Source organism: Stigmatopora argus, chromosome 6, assembly GCF_051989625.1.
Source record: "Stigmatopora argus isolate UIUO_Sarg chromosome 6, RoL_Sarg_1.0, whole genome shotgun sequence".
NCBI lineage: Eukaryota > Metazoa > Chordata > Actinopteri > Syngnathiformes > Syngnathidae > Stigmatopora > Stigmatopora argus.
The window spans coordinates 18,842,950-18,857,761 of NC_135392.1; the positions used below are offsets into that span (position 1 = coordinate 18,842,950).

General features: G+C 44.1%; 2 protein-coding genes and 1 long non-coding RNA gene across 5 annotated transcripts in view; 1 reads left to right on the forward strand and 2 right to left on the reverse strand.

The window, feature by feature from the left end:
• Positions 1 to 3,113, reverse strand: part of atxn7l2a (ataxin 7-like 2a) — a 46,515-nt gene extending 43,402 nt beyond the window's left edge. Inside the window, exons 1-2 of one of the 2 annotated variants that reach the window (XM_077602967.1) lie at positions 2,926 to 3,113; positions 954 to 1,040 (exon numbers count right to left, since the gene is read on the reverse strand). In XM_077602967.1, coding sequence (XP_077459093.1) covers positions 954 to 1,040; positions 2,926 to 3,082 — 244 coding nt within the window. In that variant the 5' untranslated portion in view covers positions 3,083 to 3,113. The remainder of the gene's footprint in view (positions 1 to 953; positions 1,041 to 2,925) is intronic. The other variant, XM_077602968.1, reaches the window with a different exon arrangement.
• On the forward strand, positions 2,360 to 9,698 carry LOC144075669 (uncharacterized). Its single transcript, XR_013300597.1, has 3 exons — positions 2,360 to 2,551; positions 5,138 to 5,242; positions 9,349 to 9,698. It is a non-coding gene; the product is annotated as an uncharacterized LOC144075669 (long non-coding RNA).
• Positions 9,699 to 9,792: 94 nt separating this feature from the next.
• Positions 9,793 to 14,812, reverse strand: part of snapc4 (small nuclear RNA activating complex, polypeptide 4) — a 32,633-nt gene continuing 27,613 nt past the window's right edge. For both annotated transcript variants that reach the window (XM_077602965.1, XM_077602966.1), the window contains 7 exons: positions 13,713 to 13,813; positions 12,696 to 13,655; positions 12,492 to 12,620; positions 12,301 to 12,417; positions 11,980 to 12,213; positions 10,634 to 11,006; positions 9,793 to 10,174 (listed from right to left, as the gene is read on the reverse strand). In XM_077602965.1, coding sequence (XP_077459091.1) covers positions 9,849 to 10,174; positions 10,634 to 11,006; positions 11,980 to 12,213; positions 12,301 to 12,417; positions 12,492 to 12,620; positions 12,696 to 13,655; positions 13,713 to 13,813 — 2,240 coding nt within the window. In that variant the 3' untranslated portion in view covers positions 9,793 to 9,848. The remainder of the gene's footprint in view (positions 10,175 to 10,633; positions 11,007 to 11,979; positions 12,214 to 12,300; positions 12,418 to 12,491; positions 12,621 to 12,695; positions 13,656 to 13,712; positions 13,814 to 14,812) is intronic.

A 14,812-nucleotide genomic window follows, 5' to 3' on the forward strand; every position in this document is an offset into this window, starting at 1 on the left:
AGTTCCAATACCATTTGCTCAGCTTTTTTTATTACAGTAAAGAGCATATCTTTTTCAGGGTCTTGAAGGCTTTCCTGAAAAAAAAAAAACCAGAAACAATACCAAGCAAGGGCATTTTGTTTTCACGCAGTTTAGAGTCAAAACAAATGACTAAAGAAAAAAACTGTCTAATATTTGTAAATATCCCATATTAGGAGATGCACATCTGCAGTGTAAATTAGATTTTTTTAATTTGGTCATTGCTATTTATAGTCAGTCAGGTGTGCTTTAGAGTGCGTAAATTACGATACATTTTCACTGTTGCACCAATCATTAGGCAGGTGTATGTGGATAAGGTGCAAATTGCACTAAGTGACTAACATGAAGCAAGATTTACTGAACTGATTTTGTGACATTTTGAATGCCATTTTTCCACAGCATTTAAGATCAACTCTACCTGCTTTAGACCAGGGGTAGGGAACCTATGGCTCGGGAGCCATATGCGTCTCTTTTGATGGTTGCATATGGCTCTCTGAGGTCAAATATGGAAACCCCTGGTGAAAGTACTGAGTCCCGATCGCACAAATAGGAGCATCACGTGGGCACTGTGGCATTGACACTAACTCCAGCCCCCTTTTAAAACATTTTTTAAAAATAATTTTGACCTTTCTGCATGTATACTCTCACTAATACTCATTGATTAGCAACAGTGTAGCAATGTTGTCAAAAGAATTCAGAGACTTTTGTTCTTTAAAAGTAACAAAATGACTAAAAAAAATGGACACATGGTCATTTAGTTTTAAATTCTGAGTATGGCCCTCATGGACTAACATTTGAAAATATGAATTGTTTAAGGCTCTCTCTGTCAAAAAGGTTCCCGGACCCTGCTTTAGACACTTATCAAAAGACGGATATTTTGTCACAAAGCTGTTGCTATAGAAATGAGACGGAATACATTCAAAAGTTTTACTCACAATTGCTGCCAGACTTACCCTCCTTGCTGAGTGACATTGCTTCTGCAGCCTTTTTGCCATTTTTACTACAATCATCCAAATCAGTTCCTAAAACAACAAGATTTTGAGAGGAATGTGAAGCAATTGAGTACATGAGACAAAAAAAGGTTAGTACAGTAATCCCTCGAATATCGCAGTTAATGTAGACCAGACATGGCTGCGATAATCGAAAACTTGCTAAGTAGGGTCACCCCTATTATAATTTCCTTTTTTTCCCTTCAGTGCTGAGTCTTAGTAGCAAGAGTGGCTTCCACTTACGAGTTTCAGCGTGGATTTTCACATTTTTATGAACTTTATAAAAACAAAAAACAAAAATATGTTTTCTTCAGTGCTGAGTCCTAGTAACAGACAGAAGGGAATTCGCGCCAAGTGAAGTCACGATAATCGAGGGCAGCCTGTATTCTGATTTAGCCCTGCGATTGGCCAGCCATCGATTCAAGGCATCCTCCACCTAGTGTCCATAGTTGGCTGGGATAGGCTCCAGCACGCCCCACGACCCGTGTGAGGACGAGCGGAAAGAAAATGAAAATGAATGAATGTATAAATATTTGTTTTAAGATGGTAAATGCTCAAATCTAACAAAGAAGGCAGTAAACAAACTTGAATAAATGGATGTATGTATTGGTAAACTGTTTGGGCATCTTAAGTCACTCAGTGTAATTGACAGCAATAGAAGTCCAATCCAGTTGAACTATGATGGCTTCGTAGCAACTGCTCAATCGCTTCTCACCTCCAGTCCAAATGGTGTGAGCGAAGATTTCCAATAGTCAATTTATGCAAAAGCATCATAACAGAAGAAGTCCGTTGCCGTTTCTTCATTATTTTAAGTGGCAGTTATACAAAGTTAGTGTGCAGAGTTATTATTTATTTTTTTTAAGTAAACTTTTAAAGTCATTCTGGTTCATCTATTGCTTACTTTAATATATCAAGACTTTCGATAAATTTCAATAAATTTAAACTGCAATTACACCACCCGAACACACACCCCACAGGACCCCCCGGACAACCACCTCGCAGGAACCCCCCGGAGAACCACCTCGCAGCAAACCCCCGGGACCCTCGAAGGACCCCCCGGGAAACCTTGCAGAATTTCCTGGAGAACCTTGCTGGATTTGTTGCACTATAATAGGCTGAACTGGTCCAGAAACCAACCTATGCTGGATTTTTTTTTGCTAGACGGGCCAGTGTTCCAGCATAGTAACCAAATAAAGAATATAAAAGGTGGCATGTGATGTGAGACTTTATTGAATGGATGGATGCCAAACAATGGGTTAGCGCACATACTGAAAGCTGGGAAGGGCCAACTATTTTGGAGCAGAGCTGTCACTTATGATTGTGTCGGCCATACAAATAGGCTACATTTGGATTGTGTTGCGAAAGAACCGGATGGGGTCAACTCCTGGGGTAAGGCGACAAGAAGAGTGGCGCTTCTGTTGTCGCAAACGATGGATCAGCACGTACACGGTGCTACCAGCATCATACTCTGTACCAATCCTCCGGCCACTGGCTGGCATGCTAACGCTAACCAACTATCCTGCCGTCAAGCAATTGTCTGCCAGGTTTGTCAGCGACCTAGCCTAGCTTTTCACGACAAGAAGTTCCTCACACAGCCTGCCATACTAGCTTCAGTCCGCTCTGATGTTACCGCTTTCTTTACAATTGGCCACGTCCGGCAAGCGTAGACTGCACGAGTTCAAACAGGACCCGAATACTAATACAAACTACAACTAGCCTATATTAATTTTGTCATGACAACGTGTGCAGCCGGACCTAGTGTAGAGCAACATGTTATCCACCCAGCGCTAGGACCCGGCAGGGTCTTTGTTTGGGTAACACGGCTAGCTCTGCCCTAGGTTTACGCGAAAATAAACCGTGGGCTTTATTAATTAAACAGATTTGTAATAGCCGTTGTCAGGTCATTCTGCTCTCTTACCGTCAGGTGCTGTCACACCGACCCACTCGGTCCAAGCAGTCCAGCTTTGACCCACGAAATCATCGAGGCTAGGCACCCGCCGACTCAGAGCAGCCATTACTTTCACTGCGCGTTCACGCACCGCCATCATCACTGCGCGGCAAATCACATACGTCATAAGTCGCGCTCTCGACAAGCTGAGAATTTGTCGCGTGCGCGTTTTAAGACACACGGGGGGAAAACACGTGACTTGCCCTTCTCCGTTTTCAACCGGTGGAATAATAATAATAACAATAATAATGATGATAATAATAAAAAGAAGAAGAAATTGAACATCTTAGAATAGTCATTCATTTTATTTCAGGGAAACTACTGCTTTCAGAGACTGGTCATCACTTTGGACAAAGTAATATACAATTTAAACACACTGGCAATAATCAACTCTATTCATTATTTATTATCATCCATCATCTCTTTGAAAATTCCCCATCACTGAAATCGTCAAGGCGGCCCGGTAGCGCAAATGGTTGGCACGTTGCCCTCACAGCTCTGGGGTCCTGGAGTCAAATCCAGGTCAGTCCACCTGTGTGGAGTTTGCATGTTGTCCCCGGCCTGCGTGGGTTTTCTCCAGGTACTCCAGTTTCCTCCCTGGCCCGAAGTCAGCTGGCATAGGCTCCAGCACCCCCGCCAATCTAATGAGGATGAAAGTGGTTCAGAAAATGAATGAATGAAATTTTCAACAAGTGACCTAAACTCAAGGAGTTTCTTCCCAAGAGCTGACACCATACTCAACTTGAGTTCTGCACCTAGGAGTTAATCAAGACTTATTACTACTACTCAGTGGCGGGCGGTGCATTTTCTGGTAGCGCCGTCAACGTATCAATCCAACCCTCAAAAACTATTTTATGGCTATAAAACCTCCACTGCAGCTAGAGCTGCAACACAGACATTAAAACCAGGCCAGGGGGTGATTTTCCCGGGAAAAGACAGCGATGAACGTCAATGGCGTACGGGCAAACATTGCCCGAAAATGGGGTAAAATCCAGCCGAAAACAGCATTTATTGATTAAATACAAATACTGGAGCTTTTTAGACATCAGAACCGGGCCCGGAGTATTATTTCTCCGGTAAAAAGACAGCGATGAACGTCGATACGTCCATACGTGAAATGACAAAAAATGCACTAAAATTAGGTAAAATCCACTTCCTAGCAGCATTTATTGACTGAATACAAACACTGGAGCTTAAATACAAACACTGGAGCTTTTCAGATATCCGAACTTGGCCCACAATTGAAATATTATTTAGGAATATAGCCATATTTGTAATTTTACTCACCAAAAATCCTTTTTACACAATATCCATCCTCCTTTCTTTCTTCCTTCTTTCCAAATCACCATCGAAGCTAATGATGAAAGTCGAGCCTGTCCTGTCATATTTCCGGCATAGTCCGTTTTGAAAATGGCATTAAATCAACACAACAATATACTATTTGCTTGTGGAGCTAAGTTAGCGCGCTGAAAGTGCCCCACACACCATTTTCCCGGCTGTAACAGGCTTGCTAGCTTCGGAGTTGACCGCCCTTTCTTAATGATGTCCATATTTTTCTGGAAAAGTCCGTCTAGAAAATAGCTTTGTGAGCAAACAGAATATATTTGTTTTTGCTTCTGTCGGCCATAGTGGGTGGAGTTTGCGATCTCGGCTGCCTGGGGTACTGCTTTGGCCCGCCTACTAGCCAATCATAGTTTGTGAAAGCAATGACATATCCCAGCCAGCAAAATGCTAACGCCTATGAAAAATCATTGTGGGGTTGCCAACTCAAATCTGATTGGTTAAAAGCAACAGTCTAGTTTAATGCAGCAGAGCCCGCAAGAACTGATTGTGCAGGCTTTGAGGCAGATCTGATCTGGCAACAAATAATGGCTGAAATGTGATTGGTTAAATGCTTCAATATGAAAACACACATCTGGAAGCAGTGCAACCAGGGGGAAAAGCAATGAAAGGAAGCTAACAGACCTTTTGGAATAATAAGTATTGATGGACAAAATATAATATGATTCAGATATTTCTTAGGCCAGCAGAGAAGGCCTTGAAGGCCCGCCACTGCTACTACTTATACTACTTATTTATTATGCTGACCACTTATTTATTTATTACTATTTAGTTATTATTTATCTATCATTACTATATATTGATTTTCTATGTGTTTGCTTGTTTGTTGTTGCGTCCATAGACTCAACAAGTGGTGCGACTTGGCGCTGAAGGTCTCCAAAACAATGGAACTCATCCTGGATTTCAGACAGAAGAAGCCCGCTCTGCTCTGATGACCTCACTTGGAGTACTTATTTATTTGATTTATTATTTGTGTGTCTGTTTGTTGTTATTTGTGCACTACAGGGTGAAAGCTTTAAATCTCATTATACATGTATACAGTGGCGGTCCGTGCATTTCCTAGTGACGCCTTCAGCAAAAACTATTTTATGGCTATAAAACCTCTACTGTAGCTACAGCTGCGACACATAAACAATAATCAATAAATCAATGCACAAAAATGGGATAAAATCCACTTCCTAGCAGCATTTAATGATCAAATACACATACTGGAGCTGGAGCTTTTCAGACATTACAACCGTGCCAGGCGGGTGATTTTCCCGGGAAAAGACAGCGATGAACGTCAATGGCGTACCGGCAAACATTGCCCGAAAATGGGGTAGAATCCAGCCGAAAACAGCATTTATTGATTAAATAAAAAATACTGGAGTTTTTTAGACATCAGAACCGGGCCCAGAGTATCATTTCCCCGGGAAAAAGACAGCGATGAACGTCGATATGTCCATACGCGAAACGACAAAAATTGCACTAAAATGGGGTAAAATCCACTTCCTAGCAGCATTTATTGATTAAATACAAATACTGGAGCTTTTCCGACATTAGAACTGGGCCAGGAGGGTGATTTCCCCGGGGAAAGACAGCAATGGACGTCAATGGCGAAACGGCAAAAATTGCACTAAAATGGGGTAAAATCCACATCCTAGCAGCATTTAGTGATTAAATACAAATACTGGAGCTTTTCAGACATCACAACCGGGCCAGGGGGTTGATTTTCCCGGGAAAAGACAGCGATGCACGCCCATGGCGAACCGGCAAAAATTGCACTAAAATGGGGTAAAATCCACTTCCTTTTCCCGGGAATTTCATACAATTGAAATATTATCTCGGAATATAGCCATATTTTACTCACCAAAAATCCTTTTCAACTGTACACAATATCCATCCTCCTTTCTTTCTTCCTTTTTTTCTATCGCCATCAAAGCTAATGCTGCATGTTGAGCCTGTCCTATCGTATTACTGGCATAGTCCGTCTTAAAAATGGCTTTAAATCAACACAACAATATATTTGCTTGTGCAGCTCGCTCCAGATACAGTTTGGTAGCTGATAGGTTTATTAATAGATATACTTTAATAAAGGAGAGACATCGTAGACATAATCTATATATATCACATATATAATAATATCCCAGAATAACCCCAACAGTAGCTCTGGCTAGTCCACTCTATCACTAGCCAATCATAGTTGGTGAAAGTGATGACGTATCCCTACACCTGCGAGAAGGCAATGACGTATCCCTACGCCTGCGAGAAGGCAATGACATATCCCTACGCCTGCGAGAAAGCAATGACGTATCCCTACGCCTGCGAGAAGGCATTGTAGTGTTGCCAACTCGAAATCTGATTGGTTAAAGCAGGGGTCACCAAACTACGGCCCGCGGGCCGGATACGGCCCGCCGGCACATTTGGACCGGCCCTCTGAACAATACCAGAGACGCTATCGGAATTTATTTTTTTATTATTATTTTTTTTTTGAATTGTTTTTTTTTTTTTTTTTTTTAATTGTTTTTTTTTTTTTTTTTTTGGGATGCGGCCCGCTGGCACATTTGGACCGGCCCTCTGAACAATACCAGAGACGCTATCGGATTTTTTTTTCCTATTTGGCCTTGAAGACTGGGACATTTTAATCTTGTGTTTGGTTCATTGCACCCCTGCTGAGCCCACAAATCATCCCAGTGAAGCGGGGCTTCGCATTGCTTCTTTGGTGACACGCGCGGGGAGAGTGTTTCCCTTTGATGCATGCGGGCACGTCCACCGTTGCATGCACGAGCAGTGTTACCGAGACATCTGGACGATCGCAGGTGAGGGCGGAGCCCTGGGACCATCGCGGACTATTCAAGCATATTAAAACTGCAACCTGTTTGAGAACGGAATAATGGCGAAAAAGTTAGGTGAGAGAAAAATTGATTCAGAATGCAGGATATTTAACCTGGAGTGGACAAACGATTATTTTTTTGTTCAAAGCAAAGAAAAGGCTGTTTGTCTCATTTGTCAAGAGACGGTGGCGGTATTCAAAGAATACAATCTTTGCCGACACTATGAATCCCGTCACAAAGACAAGTACGATAGATTGCAAGGCCAAATACGAGCAGACAAACTCTCAAAGCGAAAAAGTGGACTACTATCTCAGCAGAACCAGGCATCCGTTCGGGCCAGCTTTTGGGTTGCTAAATTGATAGCAAGCAGCGGTAAGCCTTTCACTGACGGAGAGTTTGTTAAGAAATGTATGGATACTGTCGCGGAGGAGGTGTGTCCCGAGAAGAAAGATGCATTTAATGCCGTAAGTCTGTCGGTGAGTACAATGACCAGACGCATTGAAGAAATCGGGAGTAATGTATATGCCCAGCTGCAGCAGAAGATGAAATAATTTGACTTTTTTTCATTAGCACTGGATGAAAGCACGGACGTGCAAGACACAGCGCAACTGCTCATTTTTATTCGTGGAGTTAGCGCAAACTTTGAGATTTGCGAGGATCTGGCAGCCCTCCAAAGTCTCAAAGGGACTACAACGGGAGAGGATATTTTTGACAAAGTGTGCCAAACCATGGAGAAGTTGGACCTGGACTGGTCAAAGCTAGCTAGCATCACGACTGACGGGGCTCCTAGCATGGTGGCCGAAACTCGCGGTCTAATAATGGGTCGCTTGAACCAGGAGTTGGAAAAAAGGGGTCTCACCGCCCCGCTACGAGTCCACTGCCAAATTCACCACCAAGCACTGTGCTGCAAAATGTTGACGTGGGATTATGTAATGACGGTTGTGGTGTCGTGCATAAACTTCAGAGCAAAGGGAGAAGATTGTGCATGGCACAACAGAAAGTTAATGTTCCATGGCTTTTTCTGTTACAAACTGACACCGGCCCCCCATCAGAGAAGGGAAAAGTTATGTGGCCCTCACAAGAAAAAGTTTGGGGACCCCTGGGTTAAAGCAACAGTCTTATCGATGCTTGTTTAATGCAGCAGAGTCTCCAGAACTGATTGTGAAGGCCTTGAGGCAGATTTCTGACCCTGGCAACAAATAATGGCTGAAATGTGATTGGTTAAATGCTTCAATATGAAAACACACAACTGGAAGCAGTGCAACCAGGGGGGAAAGCAATGAAAGGAAGCTAACATACAATTTGGAATTATTTAATAAGTATTCATCGACAAAATATAATTAACATCAGTCTGTGATTCAGATATTTCTTAGGCCAGCAGAGAAGGCCTTGAAGGCCCTGACGGCACACCACTGCATGTATATGACAATAAAAACCATTCACTTTAGACAACCTTATAATCGCAATTTTGTTCCTCTAGCAGCCAGGCTTTAAAGGTGATTGGCTAAGAGGTTCAGAGACGGGAGTTCACGTGGGGTAATTATTAGTATCGACTTCCAGGTATGTGAGGCACGGACAGGTGTTTCGGCTGAATGCACTCTTTTTGAAGGGAACTACACAGTCACCTCGAGAGCCAGCTCTTGTTGTGTTCGAATTTTTTTCCACAAAATCTTTCAGTGGAGGAGCTTTGTGATGCAAGATTTTGTAACCTAAGGTGGCATCTGCATATTTAATAGTATTGTCCTAGTTCAGGCGTTTGTGTTTTTTAAATATCTGACAGTGGTGGTGCATTTTTGTGATTCTGTCCAATAATTATAAATGCTTATAATTGGTTTCAAGTTTTGTTTTGCAGGCCAATGACCAACTTGTTAGGCAGTTAGTCATGTGTGATACGATCATTGTGTCAAAATAGTTTTGCTGACTCAGGCGTTAGATTGTTTCCAATGAACGTAAAATTGGACGAACTGAATTCAATTTTATTCAGTCTGGACCGACCTGGATTCAAACCCAGAACCCCAGAGCCGTGAGGCCTACATACTAACCGCTCATATAAATCCCACATCTATTTGGGTCTGCTGACGAGGAATTTGTTATTGATGTTGGTTATTTAAGAGACGATTGTAAAATGTTTATTCATAATATGTTATGGTGCCTTGTGAGTATTTAGCCCCCTTGAACTGTTCATATTTTTGCCACAAGACAAGTTTTTTTATACCAAAAGTGTCTCATCTAATTATAGAGAAACACTCAGGAGAAGCAAGGTCTTTTTGGAGAGACATCACCACCATTTCCTGTGGGAAGGAACTCTGGGCTCCCAAACTGGTGAATCCCATTCATTCAAGTTACATGAAAAAGGAAAGATCATTTGGATTGGTAACACTCAAGCCTAAAGGGCTGGCCCCAAGTCAGCCAAAATGGCTGCACAATTGTAATGCATGACATAACATGATCAAGATAATTTGTTCAATACAATACTAAGTCCAACAGACCGTAATAAATATCTTGATTAAAAAAAAACGGTGGGTCCGATGCTGGTGACGGTTTGAAAATATGAGCCCTTGCCAAAAACCATACGGATCCCACGCAAGGATGCAGGGAAAATAGCGATGAAATGCGACAAATGTTAGATTTTGTCGCTTTTGTGGCGCTCCTGTCGACTGAATACAAGTCACAAAAAGCCAACTGGGTTTCAAAACTTTATTGGCAAACCATTGAAAAAACAACAAATTGAAACCTTTTTTATGTGTCACTGACGGTCCTACGGGGGCCATGGGCGGGGGCCGTCATTCCCGAGAAATGATGAGCCGGAGCTCCCAAGCCATCACACACCAATTGGGCTGGAGGCTTGTGGCCCCTCACCGAATTAGAGGCGGTCTTTCCTTTCTTCTTCTCACGTTGACCGCTCGGTGGCTCGGGCAAAGCGGTGACGGGCGGCACGATTGTGATGGGCGGGACAGCAGCGGCCAATGCAGGGAGGGTAAACGCCGAAAGGAATCGAGCCTTCAACAGTGAGAAGACCGGATCGGAACCCAAACGGTTCTGCACCAAGGTGCGCAGCGCATGCACTGAGATGACAAATAAACAACATCAATTATAGATGAAGCAGGTCTGCCTTATATGCGCAGGATTGCCAGATCGGAAAGACACCGGCCCAATGGCACCGTAAAACCCACCCAGTTCAATTTATTCATTTTAAATGTTTTTAATAGAAATCACTGTCAAAGTACATATTGGACAACAATTTTCAGCACCGATTAAAAGTGCATTCTGGGAAAATATTTCTATTGAAATTGGTGTCAGAAGCGGAAGCAAAGCCACCTGGAAACCATATTAAACACGCGAATAAAACAAAGTAAAGAAAGAAAGAAAATTACAGTTTTCCAACGCGTGTTAAGTTTCAAAAGCCGCCTAAATTTTACCAACATTATTATCAATTATTTCTCCCAGGTCTGTGTCTTTGAAAATAGTTCAATTGGAAGAGAATCCACCCAATCTGGCAACATTGTTTCCGCACGTGTACGTACCTGTTTGGTCAGGCGGGGTGTCCACTTGTACAAGTTTGTGGGCGGTTCTCGTTATTTGCTCAGTGTTGCGGAGGATGACAGCCAGCGCCGTCAGATTAGTGCAGCAGGGTGGCAGGTAGGGCAGAGACGTATCCGCATGAGGCGTAGCCACGCCTCCAGACCCACGCAGCCAATCCCCGAATAGTGCTGACGAGCCAAGAGACACCAGGGAGGGGTCAATGTTGCGCGGAGGTGCGGGGGAGGAGCTAGCAGGTGGGGGAGGAAGCCTGAGGACTACATTCTGCATCACAGGTTCTGATGGCACCAATGTGGTTCTGCCCTCTTCAATCTCGTGCCCACATTGCGCTTGCAACCTCCTGTTATTGGTTGTATCCTGAAAACAAACCGGTCGATCACAACACAACCGTATTTTCTCGCATATAAGCCACCCGCGCGTATAAGTCGCACCATTAAAATTGCCTTAAAATCGTTGAATTTGACAATATCACGTGTATAAGCCGCCACCTGATTCACAACTTTTACCTCCTTATTCATGGTTTTAATAGGGAGTACAAATGGGTTACTTTAGAGCACAGGTGTCAAAGTGGCAGCCCGGGGGCAAATCTGGCCCGCCACATCATTTTGTGTGGCCCGAGAAAGTAAATCATGAGTGGCGACTTTCTGTTTTTGGATCAAATTAAAATGAAGATTATAGATGTATATTATATTTCATGATTGTCCCCCTTTTAAATCAATAATTGTAATTTTTTTATCATTTTTTTCTGGGTTTTTAGTTCAAAAATCATTTTGTAAAATCTAAAAATATATAAAAATATTTTCTGTTTTCCACTTTAATATGGAACATAATGATAAAGAGATTTTCCTTTACTAAGAAAAAAAAGCTCAAATAAACATTGTTTTAGATCTATAAAAAATGGAATAGTAGTATTAGTGGAATAGATCCAGTTCTTTTAATCAATTTATGAAAAAATATCTAAATATTATATCTAAAATGGTCCGGCCCACATCAAATCGAGTTGACGTTAATGCGGCCCGCGAACCAACCCAAGTCTGACACCCTTGCTTTAGAGGGAAAATCTTAAGAAAAATCATCACACCTGGTATTTCTGAGATACTGTATGAATCAAAAGCACATGATTAGCGTCAGTATCATAAGGAAGTTTGTAATTAATCTAGGAATGGTTGTTTTGTTACTGCTTAACAGAAAATAACCAAAAATAGTAAATGTTAATTTCGCGACATCTACTTTTTTTTTTTACAAATAAGGCTTATATGCGAGAAAATACAGGGTGTGTGTCAAATGCTGACAGTTTAATTTATCCAAATGGGAGAACAAAAGTTTTGACCTGTAATTGGACAGCTTTGTCGGTCAACTTCCTTATTCGCTTCCCGCGATCAGCGACCTCTTCCTCCCGTTCCCGCTTCTTCCCTGCGGGCGGCGCTTTGGAGTCGTGCTTAAAAGTAACCAAACGCAGAGGCGGGGTCACGGGGAACACAGAAACGGGTTGTGTGGTAAGCAAGCGGACAGAAGGATGAGCGAGAGGAGTGCGAGGGATAATCTGCCGAAGGCAGCCTGACGTCTGCGGGTAGAACGGAGGAGTGTGTTTATCGCATTTGTCAAGAAAAAGCTGTCAATCAACCAAAAAAAGGCAGGAAAAAGAGCTGGCCTTAGATCGGACTGAACGTGGCGCTGCAGCAGGCACGCAGGGGGGCGTGGTCATTGGGTAGACAGGAGGAGCGGAGGAGGGAGCTGTAGGGATCAGTTTCCAAAAATGGGGTGACATCTGCGGGGCAGGCCAAAATACCGATCATCACTCATTCATCAAAAGTATTGAATGTCCGACAAATAAAAATTGACCTGTGACTGAAGTGAAACAGGAGGCAGAGTTTGAGAAGGCTGGCTCAATAAAGGAGGCGTAGTCAGCAGGCAGACAGCAGGACTTAAAGGTGGATTGCGGCCAAGTGGCCGACACTGGTCGCTTGATATCTGCGGAGGTGGACAAACCCGTCCAATCAAAGGTGTCAATTGATCGACTCTGGACAAAAAAAAGGAAAAGCTTACCTGTGGATGGATCAGAAGAGGAGACGGAGCTGGAGGCGTGGACAATAGACAGACCAGAGGAGGGTTATGTTGGATGCGCGCACGGCTGGCATGCAACATGGCAGCAACTGAAGCAGGATTCTTGAGATGTGCGGGTGTCCGTCGGGGAGGCCGGATGGATTTCGCCGGCGGTGGCGGCAACTGGCCTGCTATCACTTTCTCCTGGCCCCGCCTGAGGATGACGTCCTTGCAGCCCGAGATGTTTACCGCCGCGGCGCGGAGTAGGAGCATGAAAAGGGGGGTAGAGCTCACGGCCGTCTCACGCCCTAGAGCATCGGCCAGCGTGGATGTCGCGCTGGGTGCCGCACTGGGCGCTAGCACATTCCCCACCCAGGGCAAAATGGCGATCCGCAGCAGGTAGTCCATCTCTGTGTTGGTCACGTGCCCCTTCTTCAGAAGGGAGCGGAGCTTGTTGCGCTTGCTAGCCTGGTGACTCAGGTGCAATCGTAGCTGCTCCTCCGATATCATCAGTGCCGCGGCGTCCACGTGTCGCTCCTTCTGCCTCAGCTCCTGGGGAGGCGGGCCCACCGCTGTTGCGCTCCCTGACTTAGTCACCACAGTGGAGCGAACGGCTTCCACCGGCCCGCCGCCAGAGTTCAGCGTCACATGCTTGATTTGGGGGTAAGTAGACTGTGGATTTTCATTCAGAGGGATCCAAAGGTGCACGGGTGGAATGGGATAATGCACATGCTCTACTTCTTCCCTATCTAACAAGTTATCTTCTTCTTCCTGGGCCTTGTCGTCCTCATTCTCCGGCTTCTCGTCATCAGTGTCCATGTAGTGAACGTCCTCCTCCTCTTCCTCTTCCAAACTGCTTTCCTCGTCATCCGCCTGAACTTTTCGTAGATGCCTCCTGACGGGCGCCTTCATCTTGACCTTATTGGCTCTGGCAGTGGTCTCTGGTGCTCCTCTAGTTCTTTTCTATTGGAGAAAAAACAAGTTCCGAGCTTCCAAAGTACTTTCCACTGCTTATCATACCTTTGAAGGCTCATTTGCGTGTCGCAAAATTTTTTTCCACTCCCGTAGACACTGTGCATCATTGCGGTTGGGAATTTCCACGGCGATCTTTGACCAGCGACCTGATGGAACAAACATCAGTTGGCACATCAAAAACGTCTGCTCTGCAAATTTTTATCCACGCCCATTCTCATCCAATACAAGCAGGAAGGGCCGGCTTCATTCCACCAACCCCCCCCCCCCCCCCGTTAGTCAGTGCAGAATGGCGGCGCAATCGCTAATACGAGGAGTATACTACTTCTCGTTGGCAAGTGGTCGTGCGTTATCCTATTGCAAGGACATTTGTGTGCATCATTTTCGGGATATCTTGAAGAGAAGACAAAAGCAAACAACCCTCAATATGTTCCTTTTAGCTGCAGCTGAAAGTCAGGGTGGAGGCGGGGCAAATACAGCCAACATGGGAGACGAAAGGTATAAAAATGTAAAACAAAATTAGCTATTAAGTTTAGTGTAAGGTTACATTAAACGTATTTTTGAGTGTGTCTGTATCGTAATTAGCGTACTCAGGAGGAACAACTTGAACACTAAGCTTCTGGTAACCTTCTATAGAGCCACTGTGGAGAGCATCCTGGCATACTGCATCACAGTGTGGTACGCTGGAAGCACGGCAGCAGACAAAAAGGCCATGCAGAAAGTGATTAACACTGCCCAGAAGATCGTCAGCTGCTCTCTACCCTCACTGGAAGACATTGCCAGCCCTCGATACCTCAGCAGAGCCAGGAACATCATCGGGGACCCATACCACCCTGGTCACAATTTGTTCCAGCTGCTGCCTCTGGCAGACGCTATAGGTCCCACAAAGTCCGGACAAATAGGCTTAAGGACATTTTTTTCCCACATCCATCAGGACACTAAACATACGGTAACACGACACACAATCCTTTCTGCGTAATAACTTCGGGGTGAGGTAATATGAATATACGTTGGGCGGTGATCTGCCTCCTACTGGCTGACTGAAGGTAAGTGAAAGACAGTGAGAGGTACGTGATCCGCTCGGGGGGTGATGCGATGTATCCATCACAGCAGAATACCAAATTACGAGTCCGAAATTATCACTTATT